Here is a 15,768-nt window from a genome sequence, read left to right as displayed (position 1 = left end):
AGATACATAGAGTTGAGGTCAAATCCTTCAACTTCACATAATTCGGGATTTTGGAGATGATGATGACAACTTAAAAGTTCAAAAGTTTCATGAAGCTAAACAGTTATTTGTCCCTGGCTTTTGCAGAGTGGCTTGCAGGGAAATGTTTGTGTAAAATCAGATAAGAACTTTCTCTGATCTTTCAGAGACAAAGGTCTTTCACTTTCACATTTGCAAACTTGGTTTCTGGGTAATGGTCTCATTTCTTGTAAAGAACCTGGTTGGACTCCTGTTTCTCAACATTTTATTTCTCATCTGTTTGAACAACTTCACAGAGCAGAAACACAGAGCAATATCCCACTGCAGGGAGGAAATGTGATGAGTAATTTATTGGTTTTAATTCTTTTTACAAAGCACTTTACTTTTTACAGTGATGTGTCTCTCACTTTCCTCTCATCTTTCAGTCCTTTAGTTTATATTAAGGAGCTACAGAGTAAAGTGAACAGAACTCTGTCTGAGCAGAAGATTGTTTCAGTGTTGATGTGATGTGGAAGATTATATTTGATTATAAGTCTTTATTTTGAACCCAAGCTTCATCTTGTCTTGTGGTTATACAGCCACACCCAGGACTGAGTCTGTTTCCTATAGAAATGGTTTCACAGCAGCGAATGCAGCTGAACTCTCCCTCCTTCCTGCTGATCAGAGGCAAGTAGCTGAACACACTGAGCTCTACTTGACCTATTGTCTGTCTGTTGTGTCAGTGTTGGTGTGGTGATGATAGTGGCAGTAATAAAGCTGCATTATTTCATTTCTACCACATATAAAAGCATATATGTCTTTGTAGTATCATCTAAATGGAAGTGAGGATTTCTGTTTGTCTTTCACATACCATCCATATAATGTGGCTGATTCCTGATGTAAAAACAGAATTCATTTCAGTCATTTTACTGTGTGAAATGACAAAAACCAAAGTTTCAAATGTCCAGACTTTCTGGACGTGACTGAAAACTCATCATCTACATGAGTCTGTCAGAGTCTGTAAAGGACTGGACTATAATTCAGCCAATGTTCTCATGTTTCCTGTGAGCTGTTGTTCCTCTCTTCTTTCTGTCATGTCTTTGATTATTTTCTGATAAATATAAAACACTATTTCCAACAACATACAATACATTTTCTAACAAATGAGGTGAAGCTTCATCCTCCAGGACAGGAGACGATCACTGTCAACCAGAGGAGAACTCCTGTTGAAGAGAGGGCAGTGAACTCATCACAACACAGTTTCTACAGAGAACTACTGGAGCTGCAGGCTGAGGGTTTATGTAATGTACAGTCTGTGACCGGTGCATTGCGTTGTACACCTTACATCAATCAAATAGGAATTTTTAGGATTTAGGAATAGGATTTTTCATGGTACGAAGTGAACAAGTGCACAGTGAAAAGGTGGGTGTTCTGAGGCAGAGTTGCAGTTTCAGCCGTTATAGCCGTTAACGCCCTCATGTTATAACCGTTAACACCCACATGTGTTAATTCATTCATAGGAGGAAATGGTGCAGGGATCAGCAGAAAACTGAAAATGTACAAAAATAATTAAATACATAAAGATGAGGTCAAAATCTTCAACTTTACATAATTCTGGCTTTTTCTGGGATCAGGATAACAGGCAGCTTAAAAGTTTCATGAATCTACACACTCTGCTGTTTGTGTAAAGTCAGATGAGAACTTCCTGTGATCTTTCAGAGAAAAAGACAGAGGTATTTTACTTCAACATTTACAAACCGGGGAAATGGTCCCATTTCTTGTAAAGCTACATACATTAATTTGTCTCTCATTCCCTTCCATCTTTCAGTCCTTTGGCTTTGAGTAATGTGAAACAGAACTCTGTCTGATCAGAGGAAAGTACCTAAACACACTGAGATGTCTGGTTAACTGAAACGTTGTTTCACTGTTGATGAGATGTGCAGGATTATAGTTTCATTAACAAAATGACTTATTAATATTAAGATGTTCTGGTAACCCTATAATTTACAGGCCTCTAATTACATGATAATGTAAAGAAATAGCCAACAAATAACAATTAATTGCGTCATAATGTCTAGAAATAGCCTGGAAATAGCTGTTAATCTCATAGTAATGTTGAGAAATAACAGTTGATTACCACAAATAGCCCAGAAATATTAGTCAGTTGCATGGACTTGGTGGAGAAAAATTCTGGCTTCTCCCAAAAAAAATTCAAAGCATGAAAAGCATGTGTAATCTTTTGCCTTTATGAAAAACATGATATTACTTTGAAGTTGACCGTTTAGCTATTTCTTAACATTACTACGCAATTGACCCTTTGTTGGCCTTCTGATTGGTCTGCTGTTCCACCAATCAGAGCGCTTCTCCCCATGTCACGTGTTGCGCAACATTCTAAGGTTGGACAACCCTGGAATGAAACCCTATGAAACAAGATAGGTAGACAGCAACTTTTGGGCAAAAACTTCTTTATAATTTTTCAATATGGTTAAAATGTGCCTGGGGTTCCTGCAATAGCAACTCACAATATCTGGAACGTATTGGAGTCATTTTTATCCCATTCCCTAAACACAAGACATCAATAAACATACTTAGCCTAATATTACTTTAAGCTTCTGTTACGTATTTAATTGAGCTTAATAATAGGGTTTGGGGGTGGTCCACTAGGGGGAGCTGTAGGCATAGGTCAGGGGTTAACTGCAAAGTTTTGTTTGTTGTTGTTGTGTGCAGTCCTCATGAGAAGTGAGCCCGTTTTCCCTGGCTGTACTGTGCTAAGTGCTAAGCTCATTCATCCTCCAGTCCACTCTCTGGTCGTGTTCATAAACAGAGAAGATCTAATACCTTCAAAGTTATCTAGCAAACGTAACATTACCGCCACTAATGTCTTTTTAACTTTGTGAAGTTTTACGAGGAGAAACGGGAGATCGGCGGAGATTAGCTTGTAGCTAACGTTAGCTAGCGCCGTTAGCTACTAGCTAGTGAGTGACCAAAACAATGATTTTCCCCCATTTTTCGGAAAAGTCGGGTAATGCCCGTTCAATCGCTCTTTAGCCACGTCTGTCTTCTATCACGGACACCATTTTTCTGATATGTAAGTTAATTCAAATTTCCCTTACTAGCAATTTAAATCTTCCTAATTTTCAATGGTTTCCAATGGGAGTTAACCCTTCCGTGACCATTGTTTGTCCAACCTAGCAACAGTAACCGTGGGGGGCGGGGCCTTGACAAAGGGTCAATTAATAGTTATTTCTTGACATTATCACGCAACTACCATGTAATTAGCGGCCTGTAAGTTAAAAGGTTACCTTGATGGAATATTAAAATTATAAGTATCGCTTAGACTTTATTTGGAAGTCAAGCTTAATTTTGTCTTGTGGTTACACAGCCACACCCAGGACGTAGTCTGTGTCCTGGTCTATATAAATGATCAGCGAATGCAGCAGAACTCTCCCTCCTTCCTGCTGATCAGAGGCAAGTAGCTGAACACACTGAGCTCTACTTGAACTATTGTCTGTCTGTTGTGTCAGTGTTGGTGTGGTGATGATAGTGGCAATAATAAAGCTGCATTATTTCATTTCTAATACATATAAAAGCATATATGTCTCTGTAGTATCATCTAAATGGGAGTGAGGATTTCTGTTTGTCTTTCACATACCATCCATATAATGTGGCTGATTCCTGATGTAAAAACAGAATTCATTTCAGTCATTTTACTGTGTGAAATAACAAAAACTAAAATGTGACTGAAAACTCCTGCAGGCAGCTGAAAACAAGCAGGGCCTTTTCCATGTAGGGGAGAACGGGGTTGGTTGTCACATGTTTTAGTCTTGCATGGATATGTCCTCATCAAAACGTCCTAGAGTAGTCATTCCATCATCAACCTACCCCATCGTGGGGTTGGTTGTCACACACTATGGGGTTGGTTGTCATATGTGATTTCAATGGGAAAAAATAAAAAAAATGAAGTAATTTTTTAGATAAAATGTAAAGGTGTATTTTTATTCAAGTGTAATGAACATAAAAGAACATAAACAGGGCACATGGAATATGTGTCTTTTGTTGTTAAAAATGCAGAACTCTGTTCAACACACTATCCACTGCAGCTCTGCATCCTTGGACTGCCCAGATCCTATATCTGTCATCACTGTCTCTCAGAAATTGAATAGTTAACTCAATGCAGTATTGTTCAACCTATTTGAAGTTATAAATGAACTGTTTCCATTTAAATTTTATTCTAAAAATTACCATCTTTTTATTTTTTCATTTTTGTCATCATTTGTTACACGTGACAACCAACCTCAACTGGAATTTTTTTGCTAGTAACAGAGTTTACAACCAACCTGCAACTAGAAAATGACAATGAAAACCAACAGCTTTTCCTTCATACCTTTTAATGGTATCAATTTCTTTGTTACAAACCCATTGTGTAAAAGCCCAGGAGAAAAATAGTGAAGAGCTTGAATTTTACAAATTGACATAAAAACAAAAGACAAACTCCTCTCAACTAAAGGTTGAGTGTCACACCCCAGTAGGTGAACTCTGGTCCCAGTTCTGATCATTTAGTGTGTGACAGCACCCTTTGGTTGGCAAGTTACAATGAGTGTGACAACCAATCCCGTTCTCCCCCACGATTGTACTAGTGAAGCTGTAATACACTGTCATTGCTGGTTGTTGTCATCTACATGCATGCTAACTCCTTAGTAGAAACATCAGAGTCTTTTATCAAAGCCTAATTTACAGATTGATAATAGATCATCTGAGTTCTGTCCTGTTTCCTTGACTAAATGTGACTCACTTTCTGTTACATTAGACACCAAACAACATCAGACGGTCGACGCTTCACCTCCACAGTGACGTCCTCCTGTGCTTCGTCTGAGGTGAGGACAATGATAAATGAGGAGATGTGGATCATAATGATCAATAAAGAATAAACAGAGCTGTGTTCTTACAGACACTTTATCCTCTTTTTTAGATTGTGGAGTTACTGATCTAACTGTGGAGCAGCACTGAGACATCCCAGCAGCTCTTGGATCCTAAAGTCTCCATCAGTCCAGAGAAGAACCAACAGAGGTTTGTTCATCTCATTCATCTCCAGGAGCTGAACACTGAAATGTTTTACTAGACTTCTGAGCCGCTGCAGTCAGGAAATAAACAACTAATTTGTTTTAATTTGACAATGTTTAATGTTGTGGTGGCACTGATCCGGAAAATATCTCTAGTATGCATCTGACCAGTCTACACTGTGTAGCCTACTGTATCCCACAATGCTGCACCTCTAACCGTAACCAAAGACAGTTTCGAGTAGTTAAGTATCTTTGCCGTGTACAGTAACATATAACTTTATAAAATAAAATGTAATGCAGACTGATTGGTTCATTGTAAAACATGTATATATAGATGTTAATGTGGCTATTTCTGTACATACAGAGCCCTGAGGCAGCACCGCTCCTCTGTCCAATACATACATGAAGCTTCACTTTTCATTCAAATAAACTAATGCGACTACCACATTTCATCAATGAGACCAACATTTATCTCCTAAAAAAAATTTAACCATCCGACAGTAAACCTCTAAAAACCTGCGGGTAAGTTAATTAGCGATCGTTTTCTCCCCTGGGATGACGACGGAGGTTGGCCGGCCGAGCAGCTCTGCAGACCGGCTGCTGTCTCTGCGATGTTCTTGTCACTGTTACACAGGTGGAGCTTCACTTCTCCGAAAAACATTGTAGCAGACTTCTAAACAGCCGTCATTTGGATAAACCGACCGCACATTGGGGATCTAAACAGTTACTTTCTCGCATTAAAAAATATTAAAACTTAATAAAGTGACGTAATAACAGCGCTACAGCAGGAAATAAAACAGCGTTTCACATGTTTCACAGCTACTGCTGCTGGCTGTCATGTACGGTGTGTGTAACAAGAAGCTGCGTACTGTAGCCTACTTACAACAAAATTGACTAAGTTCATCATGCATGCACACGTTGCTGCGTGTGTCTCTGCCTATATTGATATCGATGGAACCCCATAGTGTGTTTGTGTGTCTGTGTGTCTGTTATGATCTCCGGAGTGTTAAATATGTACTTTCTGTTAGCAGATTGAGACCAGAGAGCAGCTTCACAACAACAGAAGCAGACAGAGGAACTTCTCTGACCACAGAGACTGCAGCTCTCCAGAGGACAGCTGGTACCAACTCAGTTATACTTTAGTATCCTCATCACAAGTTACTTCACTTCATCACAGGGTCATCTTCAAAAGGTTTTAACATGGGCGGCAGTAAACGTCCTGCTGATGCTGTTAAAAAACAAAGCAAACTTCTGAAACAAGAGAAAGGGCCTCTCCCTGTCTATAAAATTCCTCTGAAAGATGAAAGAATCAATGTGTCTGGGTGCAAACGTTTCAGCTTTGGAAAAGAGTCAAATAAACCTAATCGCACCATCATGGTTCTTGGAGCAACTGGTGCTGGTAAATCAACTCTAATCAATGGGATGATCAATTACATTCTAGGTGTTCAATGGGATGATTCTTATCGGTTTAAATTGGTTGATGAGGGTCAGTCTAAGTCACAAGCTGAAAGTCAGACATCTGAAGTCACAGTGTATAAAATCAACCATCAGAAAGGTTTTAAGGTAGAGCACTCACTGACCATTATTGACACACCAGGCTTTGGAGACACAAGAGGCATAGAGAGAGACAAGATGATCGTAGAGCAGCTACGTAATCTCTTCTCCTCTAAACAGGGTGTCAGTGAGGTTGATGCTGTGTGTTTCGTAGTTCAAGATGCTTTACCACGACTCACACCAACACAGAAATATGTGTTTGATTCAGTTCTCTCAATCTTTGGAAAAGATGTGGCAGAAAACATCAGAGTTCTGGTGACTTTTGCAGACGGCCAACGTCCAACAGTTTTAGAGGCGATCAATGCTTCAGGTGTCCCATGTCCTAAAACAGAAGATGGACTCCCTGTTCACTTCAAGTTCAACAATTCAGCTTTGTTTGCTCAGAACAAGTCGTCTGCAGCAGAGAGCAGCAGTGATGATTATGATGAAGATGGAGGCTTTGATGAGATGTTTTGGAACATGGGGACAAGAAGCATGAAGAAGTTTCTTGTTGCTTTGAATCAAATGAAGACCAAAAGTCTGACACTGACACAGGAAGTCCTCAGAGAAAGAAAGCAGCTGGAGATTTCAGTTGAGAGTTTGCAGAAGCAGGTTAAAGTTGGTTTAGCAAAGCTAGAGGAGATAAAAGAGACAAGTGAACATCTGAAAGACCACGAGGCAGAGATCAGCAGAAATGAGAAGTTTGAGATTGAAGTTACTGTCACAAAACCTTTTCAAGTGAACATTTCTGGTACTGGAGATTATCTCACCAACTGTCAGGTGTGTCATTTTACCTGCCACCGTATCTGTCCCTATGCAAATGATGCAGATAAAATACACTGTCATGCAATGGGACCAAATGGATACTGTACTCAGTGTCCAGGTAAATGTTATTGGAGTCAACATTTTAGTCAGAAGTACATATGGGAGTACAGGGAGGTAAAAGAAAAGAGAACAGTCAAAGAGCTGCAGGAGAAATACCTTAAAGCCAGAGGGGCTAAGATGTCTGTGGAGGCACTGATTAAAAGGCAGAAGAAGGAATATGATCTTGTGCAGGATGAGGTGGTGAAGTTGATGAACAGATCAGGCCAGAGTCTAAACAGACTTAAAGAGATAGCACTGAGGCCAGATCCTCTCTCCACTCCAGAGTACATTGACATGCTGATTGAGGGAGAGAAATCTGAGGCCAAACCAGGCTGGAACAAACGAGTTGAGACCCTGATGGACATGAGAAAACAAGCTGAGTCCATAGCTTAAGTAGAGAGAGGAGAGAAGCTGCTCTAGAGTTAACCTACTGACCTCAGTGATCAAATCGAGGCCAAACAAAGAAAAATAAGTTAAATGCCAACAAAGACAAAACTGACACCAACACTGACATCAGTGAAAACCAGGACAAGGACTCTGATACCAAACAAGACCAAAACTGATGCAGACCAACAAGACAGAGACTGAACACAGTTGTAATGCAGATCCAGAACTCGTTCAAACCAGAAGCCACGAAAAGACCGAGACTGATCGTAAAAGAAGTGACAGTTAAATTCATTCTAACCCAGACAAGATTAATCAAATATAACATGATGGCAAAATACCACTTTGTTGGATGATGATATTAGTTGTTGTTACTATTGCTTTTCTAATTAATTTCTAAGTAACTTTATAATCAGTTAATTACTAATACAGCTTTAGTGGAATGAACACAGATGCTGTCGTATCCAGATAATCAATATTCAATTTAAATCAAATAACTGACAGGAAGGTGTTAGTGATTATAACATTATTATTTAGTTAGTAAATAGTTTATAGTGCAACAGAGCAGAACAAAGAATGAAAAACAGCTTTTCACAAGAAGAGAAGAAGAACACTGTACAGATGATATAGAAGCAACATTTAATATTTGCTATTTTTTGTTTGTTTGAAGTGATTAGTAGAGTCTTGACTTAATGTTTATCTACTGTCTTTGTTTTGTTTTTTTATCGTACTTTACTTAATGAAGCTTGTTTTAAATGACAGAGGTAAAAAAGTGTTGGTGTGGTGCACCTTTAATTTGTTCTCAGTTCCATTACTTTCCAAATTAATTTCTAATTAACTGTATAATCAACTAGTAATATTTAATTCAAATCAAATAACTGGCATGAATGTGTTAGTGATTATGGAATTATCATTAAGTTAAAAAAAAATGAAAAAAATGTTGGTAACGCTTTATATTAAGGTCCTTGTAATAAGCATTAGTTAATAGGTAATAAGGCCCTTATAAGTGATTACAAGATGCTTATTAACATTATTATGCATTTATAAGACTATATATGTATTAATAGACTCATTATAATATAGTTAATAGCAGACTATAAGAGATTTATAATAACTTATAATAAACTTAGTTAACTGTTTGTTGATGCTTATGAACATTAATAAAATCCTTATGAGTATCTTATAATTGTTCATAATAACATTACAAACACATATATTGACTCAACTAGCCCAATCATTATGTCTTTATTAATCTTAAGGTCTGTGTAATAAGCGTTAGTTAATAGGTAATAAGGCTCTTATAAGTGCTTACAAGTATTAATAGTCTCATTATAATATAGTTAATAGCAGATTATAAGAGATTTATAATAACTTATAATAAACTTAGTTAACTGTTTGTTGATGCTTATGAACATTAATAAAATCCTTATGAGTATCTTATAATTGTTCATAATAACATTACAAACACATATATTGACTCAACTAGCCCAATCATTATGTCTTTATTAATCTTAAGGTCTGTGTAATAAGCGTTAGTTAATAGGTAATAAGGCTCTTATAAGTGCTAACAAGTATTAATAGTCTCATTATAATATAGTTAATAGCAGACTATAAGAGATTTATAATAACTTATAAGAAACTTGTTAACTGTTGATGCTTAAGAACATTAATAAAATCTTCATGAGTATCAATCTAACCCAACCATGATGTCTTTGTCATGCCTTTATTAATCTTTTTTTTGTTTGATTTATTAACATTATACTTTATTGCTCATCTACCTATTATAAGTTTACTTGTTTACAGTAAACTGTGCTTTTTGCAGGTACTGGATCTAAAGCGAGAACAATGTCTTATTAAGGCTGATAAATCTTTTATTATGCATTTGATTTTGGTTTTCAGAAAGGTGCGTCGGAGGAGAAGAGCAGACTTGTAGAGTTTCTTCTCACTTGGAACATTTTACCCTTTCGCTTTTATTTTGAAGGCAAACAGCAAAACCGGAAGTTCCGGTTTAAGCTAGCAGCTGATAGCTTAACACATGCCCATGTGTAAAATGGAGGTAGTTGCCCAACATTTTTGCCCCCGAGTAGAATTCAAACCCATTCTGGGCCTCGAAAAGAAGCAGCTGACAAGAGGAAGCGTTGTGAGACGGAGGATGACTCTTCTGGTAAGTTTAACTGCTGCTAACTAGTTAGTACAAACTCAAACATGCATAGCTAACGTTAGCCGAAGCTAGTGTAGACCTAGCCGCCTCAAGACTGTTGCTGCCCTACGGAAGCGCTCCTCTGTGTGTCAGTGAGAAAGTTTTTATATTAAAATAATGTAGTTTATTTTGTCTCCAGCTAGGCTTATATACATACAGTGTACATTGTCGAAATATATAACTTCTCTCTTTCGTTGTGCACCGTCTGATATGTTCTTGACACTTTTCTGTACATGATAGCCTACTTACTGCTGTGTACATTCAGCACAGTCATTTGAGTTTGAGTTTGAGTTTAATGAAATGTGCTACATTAAGACTCTATTTAAAATGCTTGAAAATTAAACTGTAAAGTGTTATTGCAGGATATATCGAGACTTTTATTTTTTATGTTTTTACATTAAAAAAAATGTCATTATGAAAACTCAGATGTAAATTTCCTCTATCCTCATTCTCTCCCGACCCCTCCTCAGACTCCTCAAGCTCCTCAACCTCAGATGATGGCAAGAAGAAGAGGAAGAGGGAATTGCTTTTGATGCAAACAAGAGTGCATCAAGAGCAGCTGCGTTAAATGTTCAATGGAATTAAAAATTTAAAAAAATAAAAGTGTACTTTTTTTTCAAAGACCTGTTTTAGGTTATTTTTATACATTTTAAGTATAAAAATCATGTTGCACTTTGCAAAATTGCACTTTTTTGAGTTAAATTATTTGTATAATATGCCTAAATGTTTTAAAGGTGCTTTCTACCTGTTTTAGGTGATTTAGATTTTTATACATTTTCAGTAAAATGTCTCTTTACTTGACAGCAATGAATAAAACAATGTTGGGCTTCACTGTTGAAACATTTGTATTACTATGCAATCTTTTCTTTACATTTCATCAACCTTGACCACATGTATTGTTCATTACAGATGTGGAAGTTGTGAAAATCATTGTTAACCATTAATGAATGCATTACAAAAGATTTATTAGACTTAATAAGACATTGTTCTCGCTTTAGATCCAGTACCTGCAAAAAGCATAGTTAACTGTTAACAAGTGCATAGTTAACTGATAATAAGGGCATAATAATGCACAATAAAAGATTTATCAGCATTAATAAGACATTGTTCTCGCTTTAGATCCAGTACCTGCAAAAAGCATAGTTAACTGTTAACAAGTGCATAGTTAATTTATAATAGATGAGCAATAAAGTATATATTAATGTTAATAAATCAAACAAAAAAGATTAATAAAGGCATGACAAAGACATCATGGTTGGGCTACACTCAATGTGTTTGTAATGTTATTATGAACAATTATAAGATACTCATGAAGATTTTATTAATGTTCTTAAGCATCAACAAACAGTTAACAAGTTTCTTATAAGTTATTATAAATCTCTTATAATCTGCTATTAACTATATTATAATGAGACTATTAATACTTGTAAGCACTTATAAGAGCCTTATTACCTATTAACTAACGCTTATTACACAGACCTTAAGATTAATAAAGACATAATGATTGGGCTAGTTGAGTCAATATATGTGTTTGTAATGTTATTATGAACAATTATAAGATACTCATAAGGATCTTATTAATGTTCATAAGCATCAACAAACAGTTAACCAAGTTTATTATAAGTTATTATAAATCAATTATAGTCTGCTATTAACTATATTATTATGAGTCTATTAATACATATATAGTCTTATAAATGCATAATAATGTTAACTAGAAAATGCATTTCCTGAAGGAAATACGGGTGAATGCTGGAAGCTGGAAGCTGAATGAGCTGAATAAATTGTTGAAACTATGCTGAATTAAGTTAAGAAACTGCTGAAGAAATCTTGAAGAGATGAAACAATATATGAAGAGTATGAAATGGTTTGAAATTACTTGAATTGTTGAAGATCAGTATGAAGAAATTGAAAGTCTGAAGTCTACTCGGATTTACTTAAAACTGACAGTTTGAAAACATTTTTGAACCATTACTAATGTAGATTAAACAATATCTGAATAGTAAAAGTAGAAGATGAAAGATGGAGGATGTATGAAATGGGTGGTAATTACTCGAATTAATGAAGAATAGTATGAATGAATTGAAAAGCTTGAGTCTACTCAAAGAAGTTTAAAACTGGTGGCTTGAAAACATTGTTGAACCATTACTAATATATGAAAGAATATCTGAGGAATAAAAGTAAAATAACATAGAAGTTGTTACAATCCTTTAAAGGGAAGGATAAGTTAGAATAACTACATCATATCTGAAGGCTAAAAGTCGAGCATGTAAGAGTAGAAGGGTTGAAATCTGAAATACGTGAGAAAAGATTAAAAAGTAAAACTTATAAGAAGGACGTTGAATTTGTAAGAAATGTTTGGAAAATTGCTTGAACTTTTGAAGATTGGTGTGAAAAAAATTACATTTCAGTCTACTCAAATGAATAAATATATTAACAGCTTGAAAGCATTTGTTGAACAAATATAAATAAAGATGAAGCAATACCTGAAGAGTATAACTTGTAAGCAGGAGGCTGAATGATATGGAATGGATGCATTTGTTGTTATTTAAAACAGTTAGAAATTTTTTTTTGAACCATTACTAATATAGATGAAACAATATCTGAAGTGTAAAAGTAGAATAATATAGAAGTAGTTACAATCCGTTAAAGGGCAGAATAACTAAAAATAACTACAACATATCTGAAGGGTAAAAGTTAAACATGTTAATAAAAAGTTTGAGGAAAATGTAGAAATCCTGCATCTTTATAGTTTAACAGTTGAATGGTTGAAATCTGAAATAGGTGAGAAAAAAATTAAAAAGAAGAACTTATAAGAAGGATGTTGGAAAATTGCTTGAATTTTTGAAGATTGGTGTGGAAAAAATAGGTCTACTCAAATGAATAAATATATTAACAGCTTGAAAGTATTTGCTGAACAAATATGTATAAAAATGAAGCAATACCTGAAGTGTATAACTTGTAAGCAAGAGACTGAATGATAGGGAATGGATGCAAATCCCAGAATTGTTTAAGTGTAAAAAATAGTGTGAAAATATAAATTTTACCACTTTGGTAGACAAACTTGTCCTGTGTCTGACAGTGTGCTCGAAAACGCAGAGAGGCTAACAGAATTTAAACTGGGAGCCTCTAAGTGCAGCCAGTTCCCTCTCTTCCTCTCATTGACTCCCATTGTAAAGTAGGAGCAGATTTTCTGAGAAAAGCAGAAATGACCTCCTTATATTTCTTGCGACGGTGAGAAAAGTTTTTGCCCTACAAACATTTAATGCACATTGGCTCGCTCAGGAAGGTCTTATTGCCCCGATAGTCATGACCACATTCTGGTAAGAGGTACGGTTCTCTTTTCAGAGGCTGTTGTTCGGAGCTGAACAGAGCTCAAATCTCACTGCTCTGCTCTGTGTGGTGCAGACACAGAGAGAGAGACACACACACACACACACACACACAGACAGAGAGACACACAGACACAGAGACACACTGGCTTACAGCTCATAATCAGCCTCTAAATGAGTTTATATCTTTGAGGGGAATTTTTAAACATCTCTAATAATGTATTTCTCTTACATACATTTCAGTTTATTCTTGTAATGGAGATTTCAGGATTTGGAGCTTCTTCATGTCCTGACTTTCCTCTTTAACCCTTTACTTGAACTTTTTCTCATTAATTCCAACAATTCAGACCATTTCTCAACCATTTAAGGACTTTCACATTTTTCATTTATGAATGTATATCTTCACACTCTTTTTTTACACGTGTCTTAAACAATTCTGGCATTTGCATCCATTCCACATCATTCAGTCTCTTTCTTTCTTTCTTTCTTTCTACTCCCTTTCTCTTTCTTTTTACTTCATTCCTTGTTTCCTTGTTTCTACCCCATTTCTATATATACCTCAGTTCTCATAATGGATATTTCAGGATTTGGAGCTTCTTCATGTCCTGACTTTAGACTTTTCCACCTTCAATCCTTACATTTTACTTTGAAGGACTTGGACTTTTTCCTCATTAATTCCAACAATTCAGGCCATTTCTCAACCATGTAAGGAGTTTCATATTTTTCATTTATAAATTTATATTTTCACACTATTTTTTACACTTAAACAATTCTGGGATTTGCATCCATTCCCTATCATTCAGTCTCTTGCTTACAAGTTATACACTTCAGGTATTGCTTCATTTTTATACATATTTGTTCAGCAAATACTTTCAAGCTGTTAATATATTTATTCATTTGAGTAGACCTATTTTTTCCACACCAATCTTCAAAAATTCAAGCAATTTTCCAACATCCTTCTTATAAGTTCTTCTTTTTAATTTTTTTCTCACCTATTTCAGATTTCAACCATTCAACTGTTAAACTATAAAGATGCAGGATTTCTACATTTTCCTCAAACTTTTTATTAACATGTTTAACTTTTACCCTTCAGATATGTTGTAGTTATTTTTAGTTATTCTGCCCTTTAACGGATTGTAACTACTTCTATATTATTCTACTTTTACACTTCAGATATTGTTTCATCTATATTAGTAATGGTTCAAAAAAAAATTTCTAACTGTTTTAAATAACAACAAATGCATCCATTCCATATCATTCAGCCTCCTGTTTACAAGTTATATTCTCTAAAATTTATAAATGAAAAATATGAAACTCCTTACATGGTTGAGAAATGGCCTGAATTGTTGGAATTAATGAGGAAAAAGTCCAAGTCCTTCAAAGTAAAATGTAAGGATTGAAGGTGGAAAAGTCTAAAGTCAGGACATGAAGAAGCTCCAAATCCTGAAATATCCATTATGAGAACTGGGGTATATATAGAAATGGGGTAGAAACAAGGAAACAAGGAATGAAGTAAAAAGAAAGAGAAAGGGAGTAGAAAGAAAGAAAGAAAGAAAGAAAGAAAGAAAGAAAGAAAGAAAGAAAGAAAGAAAGAAAGAAAGAGACTGAATGATGTGGAATGGATGCAAATGCCAGAATTGTTTAAGACACGTGTAAAAAAAGAGTGTGAAGATATACATTCATAAATGAAAAATGTGAAAGTCCTTAAATGGTTGAGAAATGGTCTGAATTGTTGGAATTAATGAGAAAAAGTTCAAGTAAAGGGTTAAAGAGGAAAGTCAGGACATGAAGAAGCTCCAAATCCTGAAATCTCCATTACAAGAATAAACTGAAATGTATGTAAGAGAAATACATTATTAGAGATGTTTAAAAATTCCCCTCAAAGATATAAACTCATTTAGAGGCTGATTATGAGCTGTAAGCCAGTGTGTCTCTGTGTCTATCTGTCTGTGTGTGTGTGTGTGTGTGTGTGTCTCTCTCTCTGTGTCTGCACCACACAGAGCAGAGCAGTGAGATTTGAGCTCTGTTCAGCTCCGAACAACAGCCTCTGAAAAGAGAACCGTACCTCTTACCAGAATGTGGTCATGACTATCGGGGCAATAAGACCTTCCTGAGCGAGCCAATGTGCATTAAATGTTTGTAGGGCAAAAACTTTTCTCACCGTCGCAAGAAATATAAGGAGGTCATTTCTGCTTTTCTCAGAAAATCTGCTCCTACTTTACAATGGGAGTCAATGAGAGGAAGAGAGGGAACTGGCTGCACTTAGAGGCTCCCAGTTTAAATTCTGTTAGCCTCTCTGCGTTTTCGAGCACACTGTCAGACACAGGACAAGTTTGTCTACCAAAGTGGGGGAAAATTATGTGTCTAGAGTGAAATTTGTGGCCGTGCCGACAGGATA

The 15,768-nt window shown here is 35.9% G+C and overlaps 1 protein-coding gene across 1 annotated transcript; it reads left to right on the top strand.

Annotated features, from left to right (window-relative positions):
* Positions 1-6,092: 6,092 nt before the first annotated feature.
* Positions 6,093-8,433, top strand: LOC146959967 (uncharacterized). Its single transcript, XM_085772743.1, has one exon. It carries the CDS (start codon positions 6,258-6,260, stop codon positions 7,845-7,847), a length of 1,590 nt encoding a protein of 529 aa, XP_085628869.1. The 5' UTR covers positions 6,093-6,257; the 3' UTR covers positions 7,848-8,433.
* Positions 8,434-15,768: the final 7,335 nt, after the last annotated feature.

The sequence above is a fragment of the Trachurus japonicus genome, unplaced genomic scaffold (genome assembly GCF_045865225.1).
Source record: "Trachurus japonicus isolate A0001 unplaced genomic scaffold, Traja_1.0 AP030825.1".
NCBI lineage: Eukaryota > Metazoa > Chordata > Actinopteri > Carangiformes > Carangidae > Trachurus > Trachurus japonicus.
This window is presented reverse-complemented; position numbering and strand designations above follow the sequence as displayed.